The 14,296-nt window shown below is 44.6% G+C and overlaps 1 protein-coding gene across 1 annotated transcript in view; it reads right to left on the minus strand.

Moving 5' to 3' along the window:
• Positions 1 to 14,296, minus strand: part of LOC130361141 (L-gulonolactone oxidase-like) — a 125,233-nt gene that overhangs the window by 102,526 nt on the left and 8,411 nt on the right. The window contains exons 2-4 of the mRNA XM_056563757.1: positions 11,744 to 11,845; positions 8,011 to 8,136; positions 3,317 to 3,411 (exon numbers count right to left, since the gene is read on the minus strand). Of these exons, the coding sequence (XP_056419732.1) occupies positions 3,317 to 3,411; positions 8,011 to 8,136; positions 11,744 to 11,845 (323 nt within the window). The remainder of the gene's footprint in view (positions 1 to 3,316; positions 3,412 to 8,010; positions 8,137 to 11,743; positions 11,846 to 14,296) is intronic.

Raw genomic sequence — 14,296 nt, forward strand, 5'->3', positions numbered from 1 at the left:
GGGGTTTGGAATAATTCAGGAATCTGATCTGGGGTTTAGAATAATTTAGGGATCTGATCTGGGGTTTGGAATAATTTAGGGATCTGATAATTTGGAATAATTCAGAGATGTAAAACACTAGGAATCTTTATCGAAAAGTATATCTTAAAAACATGACTTAAAAGGTAGAGGCACAGGACACATAGCTGGAAAATGTGCAGGTGGTAAAGACAATAACATTGGTATAATAGCGAATAAAATACATCAATGGGAAAGGATACAAAGGCAATAATATTATGGACCCAAGGTGTAAAGAAATACCACCCAAAAAAGAACAGAATGAAGGACCAATGCCGAGTCAATACCAACCAGCACTTACCCCAACGTGCGTTTCACTTTGGTGCTTCGTCAGGGGGCGTGGCATTGCCCCTGATGAGAATAACGTCCATATGATACGTCACTACCATATGGACGTTATTCTCATCAGGTGCGATTTTTATTTCATGCATTATGGGTGTGGATCCTTATTGGACCATTCGGTTGTCAATCTTGTAATACTACATAATAAATGGCTGTCTTCTCCTTTTATTCTGGTTCTGGAATCAGTTAGCCACGCCCCCTGAGGAAGCGCCATAGCGAAGTGTATGTTGGGGAAAGTGCTTGTTGGTATTGACTCCGCACTGGTCCTTCATTCTATATTTCTTTACACCTTGGATCCATATTATTATTGCCTCTGTATCCTTTCTCATTGATGTACAGTGACCCCCCGACCTACGATGGCCCCGACATACGATCATTTCAACATACGATGGCCTCTCAGACGCAGCATCAACATTCGATGCTTTTGTATGTCGGGGCCATCGCATAAACGGCTATCCGGCAGCGCAGACTGCTTCAGCCGCCACCGGATAGCCGTTTACGGTGCCCCGTGTGGTCCGCTGACGATCACTTACCTGTCCTCGGGGCTCCGGGGCGTCCTCTTCGGGATCCCCTGCATCGTCGGCGCTCTCCATCATCGTCATCATGTCGCTGCGCACGCCGTCCCGTCATCCAATAGATGCCACGTGCGTAGCGACGTGATGGCGGCGACGGAGAGCGAGGATGCCGGGGAAGCAGAGGCCTTGCCTGCCGGAGCATCGGGGTCACCACGCGGACGCGGCGACAGCGATGGAGGGCGACATCCAGGGCAGCGGTGACGAGCGGTGACGGTCCGGAGCGGCGGAGACACGTGAGTATAACCTCCGATACCAGTGGTCTTCAACCTGCGGACCTCCAGATGTTGCAAAACTACAACTCCCAGCATGCCCGGACAGCCGTTGGCTGTCCGGGCATGCTGGGTGTTGTAGTTTTGCAACATCTGGAGGTCCGCAGGTTGTAGACCACTGTCCTATACTTTACATTGCACTAATCCCTCAACATATGATGGTTTCAACAAACGATGGTCCGATTGGGACGGATTACCATCGTATGTTGAGGGACCACTGTATTTTATTTTGCTATATTTGTCTGTTTAGCCTGTGATACCAATGTTATTGGAGGAGATTTATCAAAACCTGTGCAGAGGAAAAGTTCCCCAGTTGCCCATAGCAACCAATCAGATCACTGCTTTCATTTTGCAGAGGCCTTGTTAAAAGTGAAAGTAGCGATCTGATTGGTTGCTATGGGCAACTCAGCAACTTTTCCTCTGGACAGATTTTGATAAATCTCCCCCCATTGTCTTTACCACCTGCACATTTCCCAGCTATATACCCTGTGCCTCTACTTTTTACGTCATGTTTTTAAGATGTACTTTTCAATAAAGATTTATAGTGTTTTTCTGCTGTTGTGCAGTTTTTTTGGAGGTTGTGTACTTTGGTGCATTTGAAGCATCATCATAATTTTTTTTTTATTATTTGGGTGACAATAATTTATGGATCTTATCTGGGGTTTAGAATAATTTAGGGGTCTGATCTAGGGGCCCCTGAGCCTTAAAGTGTACCCGTCAGATCCAACAAAAAAACTTTTGTTTTAATATATCGCTCAGTCCCTAATCCTGACCATGTACAGCGGTCCCTCAACATACGATGGTAATCCATTCCAAACGGACCATCGTTTGTTGAAACCATCGTATGTTGAGGGATCCGTGCGATGTAAAGTATAGGACAGTGGTCTACAACCTGCGGACCTCCAGATGTTGCAAAACTACAACACCCAGCATGCCCGGACAGCCGTTGGCTGTCCGGGCATGCTGGGTGTTGTAATTTTGCAACATCTGGAGGTCCGCAGGTTGAAGACCACTGGTATAAGAAGTTGTACTCACCTGTCCCCACCGCTCCGGACCAACACCGCTTGTCACCGCTTCCCGGGATGTTGCCGTCCATCACTGTCGCCGTGTCCCCGAGGTGTCCCTGACGCTCCAGCAAGGCCTCTGCTTCCCCGGCTTCCTCGCTCTCCGTCGCCGCCATCACGTCGCTACACAAGCCGCTCCTATTGGATGACGGGACGGCGTGCGCAGCGACGTGATGATGACAATGGAGAGCGCCGACGATGCAGGGGATCCCGAAGAGGACGCGCCGGAGCCCCGAGGACAGGTAAGTGATCACCGTAAACGGCTATCCGGCGGCAGCTGAAGCGGTCTGCGCTGCCGGATAGCCGTTTATGCGATGGCCCCGACATACAAAAGCATCGTATGTTGATGCTGCCTCTGAGAGTGATCGCATGTTGAAATGATCGTATGTCGGGGCCATCGTAGGTCAAGGGATCACTGTACATCTAATTTTTATGTGTCTAGCACCTTTATTTATTTTTTTATTACACTTTTAATTTAGCTCACTAGTCTGAATTCCTCTCAAATGGAGGGGGCGTGGCCTCACTGTGCAGGTCTCCGCCCCCTCCCTCAGTATGCCGTCTGCTCACATATCCCCTAGCATTAGCAAAACTACAAGCATGTCCTCACCGACAGTAGTGGGAGGATTTTTCCTCCAGCTCTGAGCCTTGCGCTCACAGCTGTCAATCAAGGAGGTGTGTCCATGACATAGGTGATGACTCATGGACACAGCAGGACTAGTATGTGTCCAAGCAGGCAGGGGGGGCAGTTGTTTGACTGGATTTTTCAGTATGAAATATGAATTCAGTATACATTTTCTAATGAAAGCAATTGCAAAACCTGTTGGTTATACATGATTTACATCATATGAAAAGTTTTTGTATCTGACAGTGCCCATTTAAGCTACCGTATGTCACCACCAACCATAAGCACTAGGACCATGAGGAGATCCATTAATCCAACATACACAATACACAGTACAGCCAATGATTCCCACAGCGCCCCCTGCTGGATGGATTTTCGGGCACTTACTTAGACAAAGCCATCCCGTTCCTGGCGAGCACCTCGTTCACCTGAGTCAGGTGGATCCCGGCCTCCACCGTCACCTGCTTCTTATCCTTGTCGACCTGCAGGAGAAAACACAGGACAGGGGTGAGCACAGGTGGAGAAAGAGTCAGGACGACCAAAACTCTCAGGACTACTCAACATAGACACCCTCCGCTCCTGAAATACTCTGTGCTGCTGGAAAAACCTTAGCTCCTTCAACAAGCATCTAGTTCTCTGAATATTTGTTTGTTGTCTGTCCCAAAAGGGAATAGGTATAAATCAGTGTTTCCCAGCCAAGGTGCCTCCAGCTGTTGCAAAACTACAAACTCTCAGGCAATAAACGAATATTTTTCCAAGTCGCCAGCAGCTCTTCCACGTGGAGTACGACATCTGGGCAGTTATGAGCCCCTGATGTTTCCACTCGCCATGGTCGCTGAGATTTACAGCCTGCGTGCGGAGATAATAGCGAGCGATTCCCGAGCACGGTAATGGCTGCACCTGCATCTCAAGTGCTCTCCGAAGTACCAGAAAGAAAAGAAATAAATGCAGCGAACGGAAAGACTGCGGGGGCGACATCGATACGCCCCCCCCCAATTACCCCTCACCGGTGCATTCAACCTAAAATAACACAAGTCTGTCCGAGATCTGACAAGCACTGATGGCCGCCATAACGCCACCAATGGGTTAAACCTTCTGGAGTGAACAACATATGTCGCCATTCTTTATATGTATATATATATATATATATATATATATATATATATATATATATATACCAGTTGCTCATAGCAACCAATCATATTGCTGCTTTCATTTCTATTTAAAAAAATGAAAGCAGCAATCTGATTGGCTGCTATGGGCAACTGGTCAACTATTTGATACATATCCCCCTAGGTTAATGGTCTCAAACTGTAGTCCTCAAGATGATTCAAAAATTCAACTCCCAGCATGCCCGGATAGCCAACGGCGTTGATGGATGGAGCGAGACATGATGTCCCAGAAGTGCTCAATCGGATTCAGGTCTGGGGAACGGGCGGCCAGTCCATAGCATCAATGCCTTCCACTTGTAGGAACTGCTGACACACTCCAGCCACATGAGGTCTAGCATTGTCTTGTATTAGGAGGAACCCAGGACCAACCGCACCAGCATATGGTCTCACAAGGGATCTGAGGATCTCGGTACCTAATGGCAGTCAGGCTACCTCTAGCAAGTACATGGAGGGCTGTGCGGCCCCCCAAAGAAATGCCCCCCCCCACACCATTACTGACCCATCACCAAACCGGTCATGCTGGAGGATGTTGCAGGCAGCAGAACGTTCTCCACTGCGTCTCCAGACTCTGTCACGTCTGTCACATGTGCTCAGTGTGAACCCATCTGTGAAGAGCACAGGGTGCCAGTGGTGAATTTGCCAATCTTGGTGTTCTCTGGCAAATGCCAAACGCCCTGCACGGTGTTGGGCTGTAAGCACAACCCCCACCTGTGGACGTCGGGCCCTCATACCACCCTCATGGAGTCTGTTTCTGACCGTTTGAGTGGTCACATGCTGGAGGTCATTTTGCAGGGCTCTGGCAGTGCTCCTCCTGCTCCTCCTTGCACAAAGGCGGAGGTAGCGGTCCTGCTGCGGGGTTGTTGCCCTCCTACGGCCTCCTCCACATCTCCTGATGTACTGACCTGTCTCCTGGTAGCTCCTCCATGATCTGGACTCCTTTATTGGGGGTGTCTTGTCTTGCTAATTGCCTATAATTTCCACCTGTTGTCTGTTCCATGTGAAATTGATTGTCAATCAGTGTTCTTCCTGAGTGGACAGTGGGATTTCACACAAGTGTCATTGACTTGGAGTTACATTGTGTTGTTTAAGTGTTCACTTTATTTTTTAAGCAGAATTTAAAATGACACTAACTTCTATTACTGACAGTTACGCACCACAGGTGCCGCGTACTTAACCGATGCTGCGTAATTCACAGGTGCCGTGTACTTCACCGATGCTGCGTAATTCACAGGTGCCGTGTACTTCACCGATGCTGCGTAATTCACCGATGCCGCGTAATTCACACGGTGCCGCGTACTTCACCGATGCTGCGTAATTCACAGGTGCCGCGTACTTCACAGGTGCCGCGTACTTCACCGATGCCGCGTAATTCACAGGTGCCGCGTACTGTTCTTTACCATCTATTATCAGGTGAGTAAGGTATCAGTATCTTATAAAGAAGTAGCATAACCCCAGTACTGATGAGCATTTTGGGCAGCACTTTACTACTCTGCCTATAGGGGGAGCCATTGTGTTGTAACATTAGCAGCTCTTATCAAATTTTAATCCCTTAAACCACTGTTTTTAACACCTTAAAGGGGTTATCCAGGAAAAAACTTTTTTAATATATACAGTATATATATATATATATATATATATATATATATATATGTGTGTGTGTGTGTGTGTGTGTGTGTGTGTGTGTGTGTGTATCTCAACTGGCTCCAGAAAGTTAAACATATTTGTAAATTACTTCTATTAAAAAATCTTAATCCTTTCAGTACTTATCAGCTGCTGAAGTTGAGTTGTTCTTTTCTGTCTAAGTGCTCTCTGATGACACCTGTCTCGGGAACTGTCCAGAGTACAAGGAAATCCCCATAGCAAAATCTCTTCTACTGTGTGCAGTTCCCGAGACAAGCAGAGGTGTCAGCAGAGAGCACTGTTGTCAGACAGAAAACAACAACTCAACTTCAGCATCTGGTAATTATTGGGAGGATTAAGATTTTTTTAATTGAAGTAATTTACAAATCTGTTTAACTTTCTGGAGCCAGTTGATATAAAAAAAAAAAAAAAAAGCTTTTCCTGGAATACCCCTTTAAAGCCTCCAGCTGTTGCAAAACTACAACTACCAGATTGCCCGAAAAACATCGTTTCCCAACCAGTGTGCCTCCAGCCTTTGGCTGTCCAGGCATGCTGGGAGTTGTAGTTTTGAAAACGCTGAAGGCACACTGGTTGGGAAACACTGTCTGAATGGACTCTACTAAAGTAACATATGAGCTCCCTGCTCTTTAAGAACTCTGCAAATAGCGCCCCCTATGTTTCTTTGATAGTAATTTTGTTATTACAGGGCCTAGGTTGTACACGTTATGTCTGACCCTTAGGGTTACACACATTGCACACCCCAGGTGTATAGAATTCTGCCCCATAGTAGTCTATAAATTAAAGTGAGATGCCTCTGCACTAATGACTCCGGTGGTCATTAGTGGTACTGCATTTTTTCCTGTTATACCTTGAATTTTGATGGAAATCCAATTCCTGAGTTTCCCCCCATCACATTTTATCCCCCCCCCCCTACTTTACAGCATTGTGGGGGGGGGGGGGGTCTTTAGCTTTCTTTGTTGATCTGTTTTAATTAATTTATTCCCTTATTGTCCTAAAGCAGGAGGCTGATAAATTCTTCTTTACAGAGATATTTCCAGGACCTGCCGCTTGTTAAGAGGATTAGATATTGACCGTCTACCATCCGGCTCCGTCCGCCATCGATCCCATCAGGGTTATTCTGTTCTTTCTTTTATTCTGCATTATTCCTGACTGGCAGATGAAGCTGAAAACATGGAGAATAAGCAGCGTATTGTGACCAGCAATGTCTGGGGGAGGAGCTGCCATGTTCCTCTCCGTCTTGGTTTCAAAGCAATACATAGTGCCCCCATAATAATCACTGTCCAAGTGCCCCCATATTCTAACTAAGTCATTGCGCCCATAGTAGTCACTGCCACAGTACCTCCATAATGACTGCCACAGTGCCCCATATTAATCACCGTCACAATACCCCCATAATAATAACCACCACAGTGTCCCATATTAATCACCGTCACAATACCCCCATAATAATCACCGTCACAATACCTCCATAATAATAACTACCACAGTGTCCCCATAATAATAACTGCCACAGTTCCCCCTCAGTAATAACCACCACTGTGCCCCCATATTAACTGCCATAGTGTCCCCATAATAATAAACACCACAGTGCCCCAATAAAACTGCCATAATCCCCTCATAATAATAACAGCAATTGCTCAGTACTACAATTCCCAGAATAGATTGCTATCCCTTAGTTCTTCATCACAGCCCTCCCCACCTCCCTATTCGGCTACAACAGTATTCCTGCCAGTCCCCTGCCCAGAGCTGCTGCAGAACATTTTAGTACATAGCAGAACAGTCTGCTGCATTCATTTCAGGTATGCTCCTCTGCCTGTGGCATTGTTGGCAGCATATGCTGTAACTATACCTTAGTCTTCTCTAAATGTCACAATAAAGATATATATGTATATGTCAGGGAGATGGTGATGAAGCTGTTGTTGCTGGTCAGAGGTGATGACATCACTGATGGGGCGGGGCTAGAAAAGATCCAGTCATGCCTGCTGAGACAGCAAAGGATGATGCATTGTCTCAGGAGAGGAGAAGGAGATGGAGAGCTGCTGAGACAACACCACATGGACAACGAGAGGACTACACAACTTCTTGTCAAGAGAGAGGGAGGAGCCAGCGAGCTGCTGAGGCAACACCACACTGACAATGAGAGGACTACACAACTTCCTGTCAGGAGAGAGGGAGGGGTCGGCGAACTGCTGAGACAACACCACACTGACAATTAAAAGAATACACAATCCCCCCGTTGAACCCCAAAGACATCAGTATGGTCCATACCTTCAGGACTTTGTTCATCTTATCCATTCGGATCATAAAATCATCGGTGCAGGCGATGTCGGAGGGCGAGTGCCCTCCCCCGACCACCTTCACCCTCTTACTCCTCTGCCGCGCCAGGTCCAGGATCTGAGGTGGAAGGAAAGAATTGTTCATATTCTGCCACTGACTTTCATTTAGTCCAATGGAGATCTCTGAGGTCGTGTTCACACGTTTAATCAGCAGAACCACATTGTCGCAGCTCTACCTCACTTTGCATATTCCCACAGTGAAGATAAAATTGCGCTATTTTACCTTGATATTCTCTAATAAATTGTCACGTGTGAACAGAGTCTTATATAAACCGCAGAAATCACATCAAAACTCCTCAAAAGCTGCAGATCGAGATCTCTGTTTTCTATCAGTGAATGGAAATATTCTCAGCTAAAACTGAGAACTTAAAGGGGTACTCCGGTGGAAAACTATATATATATATATATATTTTTTTTAATCAACTGGTGCCAGAAAGTTAAACAGATTTGTAAATTACTTCTATTAAAAAATCTTAACCCTTCCCGTACTTATCAGCTGCTGTATACTACACAGGAAGTTCTTTTCTTTTTTGAATTTCCTTTCTGTCTGACCACAGTGCTCTCTGTTTTCTATGGGGATTTGCTCCGACTCTGGACAGTTCCTAAAATGGACAGAGGTGTCAGCAGAGAGCACTGTGGTCAGGCAGAAAGGAAATTCAAAAAGAAAAGAACTTCCTTCCTGTGGATCATACAGCAGTTGATAAGTACTGGAAGGATTAAGATTTTTTTTTATAGAAGTAATTTACAAATCTGTTTAACTTTCTGGCACCAGTTGATTAGAAAAAAATCATTTTCCACCGGAGTACCCCAATTGTATCAGATCTAGAACATTGTCTGGACCAGTGATTTCCAACCCAGGTGCCTTCAGCTGTGGCAAAACTATAACTCCCAGCATGCCGTTGGCTGTCCGGGCATGCTGGGAGTTGTAGTTTTGTAACAGCTGGAGGCACCCTGGTTGGTAAACACTGCTCTGGGAGGTGAACACATCAGTTGTGCACATTTCTCTGCTGTCTTGTTTGTTACAATGTATCACAGCCAGTAACATGTATCAGTTCAGAGTCTTGACTGGATACAATTGTAGCTGTCAGGAGTTTGCAGTAGTTTTTCTTCACCTGGAGGAGATATAGAGGAGAGTGGACCATCAATGCCATAAGGAGCGCCCCCTAAAGTTAGGTCATAGGCAGGGGGGAGTCTAGACTCTCTGTTCAAAGAAATGCCCCCCCCCCCCCCCATACATATATATATACATGCAGGCATCATGATGTCACCAAGTTCGATTTTTTGTTTGTTTGTGTGTTTACGCTATTGAATGTGCAGGATCCACAATGTACCGTAATCATTTAATAGTGCAGACAGTTCCGAAATCAAATTTTTTTTTTTTTTTTTATGTATGTATTTAATTTCTTTATTTTTTTTATATTGTTTATATAAAAATTCTTAAATTGTTTATATAGATCAATATAATGTGTATATTTATATTTTTCATTTCTCTAATTTTTTTTTATACTTTTTTCAGTGTAATGCGCATCACATATATGAAATCACATATACTTCTTATTTTAGTAGAACGAAGATAGAAAAATGTCCACACTCACCAAGCCGTTTCAAGTGGTTCGATTTATTGGAATCTTCAAATTTCCATCAGAAAGCAGAAGACAAAAACACCCGGGTGTTTTTGTCTTCTGCTTTCTGATGGAAATTTGAAGATTCCAATAAATCGAACCACTTGAAACGGCTTGGTGAGTGCGGACATTTTTCTATCTTCGTTCTACATATGAAAGACTGTCTCTATGATTGTCCAGCACCATATACCAGCCACACACCCGAATACATTCATTGCTGCACCTGCATAGTGGTTCTCTAGCAGTGCCCACCCATTTTTTCCTACTTCTATATACTTCTTATTTTATTTATTTTTTATTTGTTTATCTCTTTATATTTCTTAAAGAATTTTATATAAAAAAAAAATGTTTCTTCTTTTCTTCTCTCTACTAGGGGCCTTTGAAAAGCAATCTTAGATGAATTATATAGATCAATGTTATGATAATATATATATATATATATATATATATATATATATATATATATATAATGTCTGATCACGGGGGTCTCGCTGCTGGGAATCCTCTGCGATTTCCTGCACGCTCCCCTGGCATTCTCAACTTTTCGTTCTGGACACTGGGTTCAGGGCGTGGTCATGACACCACGCCCCCTCCCATAGACATGAATGAAGGGGCATGGCGTGACGTCACAAGGGGGCGTGGTGTCATGATTGCCGCTACTCCAGACCTGAATGGAGGGGGCGTGGTGTGACGTCTTCCCAGGGGGGGGGGGGCGTGACGTCTTGACCCCTGCTGCGGGAACCCAGCACTCTAAACAGCAGGTTTAGAATGCTGAGTGCTGCACAGAGATCGCAGGGGTCCCAGCAACGGTACCCTCGCGATCAGACCTCTTATCCCCACCATTTTAGCTTACTGAACCCCCATGATCACGTCGCTGGGGTCCAGTAAGCTCCTCTGAGCTACCGCTGACATTTACTTTCACTATGGACACCGTGATCGTCGCTCTCGCTCTCCTAGGAGACTTTTATAAGCAATCATAAATAGTTCATATCAATCAATGTACTGCTAATTATATATATGATGTCAAATATGTTTTATCTATTTTATTCTTACATTTTTCTTTTTTTTTTTACTTTTCTTCGCTTCCCTAGGGGACTTTTATAAGCAATCATTACTTTGCTTATATAGATCAATATAGTGCACATGCATTACACCATTAGATCGGAGCTCAATTTGCTACAATGTGGCCCAGCTGAGGCCTGGGCTGCCCCAACAACCGAACAGCACGCAGCAATTACATAGTAGGGGGAAGCCAGGGTTGAGTGCCAAAAACAATGCAGCATTTAAACAGTTAAAGGAGTACTCCGGGATAAGAAAACTTATCCCCTATCCTAAGGATAGGGTATAAGTTTGAGATCTCCCACCTGGGGCCCTCGGTTCTTTGCCGAAATAGCGCGTTTCAACCACAGCATGATGCGGCAGCTGACACGCCCCCTCAATACATTTCTATGGCAGAGGTGGAGACTGCCGAATGCAGAGCTCCGGCACACCCATAGAGATGTATTAAGGGGGCGTGTCAGCTGCCACATCATGCTGTGGTCAGACACGCCCCCTTGCCGCTGTCTGCCCCGTACGAGAGATTGCAGGGGTCCCCAGTGCTCCCCCCCACACCGAGATCTGAAACTCATCCCCTATCCTTAAGATAAGGGATAAGTTGTCCTATCCCGGAGTATTCCTTTAAGTGATGTACTCCTATGAGTGATCTCTGCTGTTGGTCATTGCTGGCGGGTGTCGGCTGCAGATAGCAATCGACACCCATCAGGTATGGAGCAGGACGTATGCCCTCATCCAACCTCTGCCATAATTATACCCAATGGTTTGGAAGGGGTCACCTCTGTTACGCACCCCCCCCCCCCCTCCTTCCTGATATCGGGTGGTGCCGGCTGAGGCTACTAATGCAAGTGGCCTTGTGTCACATGTACTTCACTCACAGGGTATAGGCTATACAGGGGTGAATATACAAAATACATTGCAGGAGACTATAGACCTCTGAAGGACTAGACATGATGGGAGTGGTAGTTGAACAAACATCGCTGCACTCACCTCTTTCACTTCTTCCACTGTCGTTGGTTGGAAGTAAAGTTCGGGGCTGGACTCGTACGTCTGAGCCCAATTTTGGAACTTGTATCCTCCCCGACCCAGCACCTGGAATTAGACAAAGAATTGTTGGGAGTTGTAGTTTTGCAACAGCTGGAGGCACACTGGTTGTGAAACACTGATCTACTGCATGCATTTTTGCAGCACAGAAAAATGTTATTGCAGTAAAGGATGCAACCACTTGGTGGCACTCTACAGTATATTACCACATGTTGTTGAATAAAACGTCTATGATCTCTGTGTAGGATACATTGTCCCGTCATGTGGTCAGGCCTGGTACTACAAGTAAAACCGGTAGAGTCAGAAAACAAGGACCACTATATGGTGCAAATAAAAGTGGGTCAGAACATTCCCTCCTGCCTTCAACTTCATATATCCAAGGCCAATAGGTTCTTCATTATATGTCACAATGAAGGATGACAAACACCCAAAGGCAGCCCAGGGTGGACATAGTAATATGGTAGTACAGGTAGAGATCAGAAAAGTACATGTAGTACAGTTATAGAGCAGTACAGTATGTGTAGTACAGCTAAAGATCAGTACAGTACATACAGTACAGATATAGAGCAGTACAGTATGTGTAGTACAGCTAAAGATCAGTACAGTACATACAGTACAGATATAGAGCAGTACAGTACATGTAGTACAGGTAGAGAGCAGTACAGTATGTGTAGTACAGCTAAAGATCAGTACAGTATATACAGTACAGATATAGAGCATTGCAGTACATGTAGTACAGGTAGAGAGCAGTACAGTACACGTAGAAAGCAGTGCAATATATGTAGTACAGGTATAGAGCAGAATAGTACATGTAGTACAGGTAGAGAGCAGAACAGTACATGTAGTACAGGTAGAGAGCAGTACAGTACACATAGAAAGCAGTGCAATATATGTAGTACAGGTATAGAGCAGTACAGTACATGTAGTACAGGTAGAGAGCAGAAAAGTACATGTAGTACAGTTATAGAGCAGTACAGTATGTGTAGTACAGCTAAAGATCAGTACAGTACATACAGTACAGATATAGAGCAGTACAGTACATGTAGTACAGGTAGAGAGCAGTACAGTATATGTAGTACAGCTAAAGATCAGTACAGTATATACAGTACAGATATAGAGCAGTACAGTACATGTAGTACAGGTAGAGAGCAGTACAGTATATGTAGTACAGCTAAAGATCAGTACAGTATATACAGTACAGATATAGAGCAGTACAGTACATGTAGTACAGGTAGAGAGCAGTACAGTACACGTAGAAAGCAGTGCAATATATGTAGTACAGGTATAGAGCAGAACAGTACATGTAGTACAGGTAGAGAGCAGAACAGTACATGTAGTACAGGTAGAGAGCAGAACAGTACATGTAGTACAGGTAGAGAGCAGTACAGTACACGTAGAAAGCAGTGCAATATATGTAGTACAGGTATAGAGCAGAACAGTACATGTAGTACAGGTAGAGAGCAGAACAGTACATGTAGTACAGGTAGAGAGCAGTACAGTACACGTAGAAAGCAGTGCAATATATGTAGTACAGGTATAGAGCAGAACAGTACATGTAGTACAGGTAGAGAGCAGAACAGTACATGTAGTACAGGTAGAGAGCAGTACAGTACACGTAGAAAGCTGTGCAATATATGTAGTACAGGTATAGAGCAGTACAGTACATGTAGTACAGGTAGAGAGCAGAAAAGTACATGTAGTACAGTTATAGAGCAGTACAGTATGTGTAGTACAGCTAAAGATCAGTACAGTACATACAGTACAGATATAGAGCAGTACAGTACATGTAGTACAGGTAGAGAGCAGTACAGTATGTGTAGTACAGCTAAAGATCAGTACAGTATATACAGTACAGATATAGAGCAGTACAGTACATGTAGTACAGGTAGAGAGCAGTACAGTACACGTAGAAAGCAGTGCAATATATGTAGTACAGGTATAGAGCAGAACAGTACATGTAGTACAGGTAGAGAGCAGAACAGTACATGTAGTACAGGTAGAGAGCAGTACAGTACACGTAGAAAGCAGTGCAATATATGTAGTACAGGTATAGAGCAGAACAGTACATGTAGTACAGGTAGAGAGCAGAACAGTACATGTAGTACAGGTAGAGAGCAGTACAGTACACGTAGAAAGCAGTGCAATATATGTAGTACAGGTATAGAGCAGTACAGTACATGTAGTACAGGTAGAGAGCAGAAAAGTACATGTAGTACAGTTATAGAGCAGTACAGTATGTGTAGTACAGCTAAAGATCAGTACAGTACATACAGTACAGATATAGAGCAGTACAGTACATGTAGTACAGGTAGAGAGCAGTACAGTACATTTGGTACAGGTAGAGAGCAGTACAGTACACGTAGAAAGCAGTGCAATATATGTAGTACAGGTATAGAGCAGAACAGTACATGTAGTACAGGTAGAGAGCAGAACAGTACATGTAGTACAGGTAGAGAGCAGAACAGTACATGTAGTACAGGTAGAGAGCAGTACATTACA

Source organism: Hyla sarda, chromosome 3, assembly GCF_029499605.1.
Source record: "Hyla sarda isolate aHylSar1 chromosome 3, aHylSar1.hap1, whole genome shotgun sequence".
NCBI classification, from domain to species: domain Eukaryota; kingdom Metazoa; phylum Chordata; class Amphibia; order Anura; family Hylidae; genus Hyla; species Hyla sarda.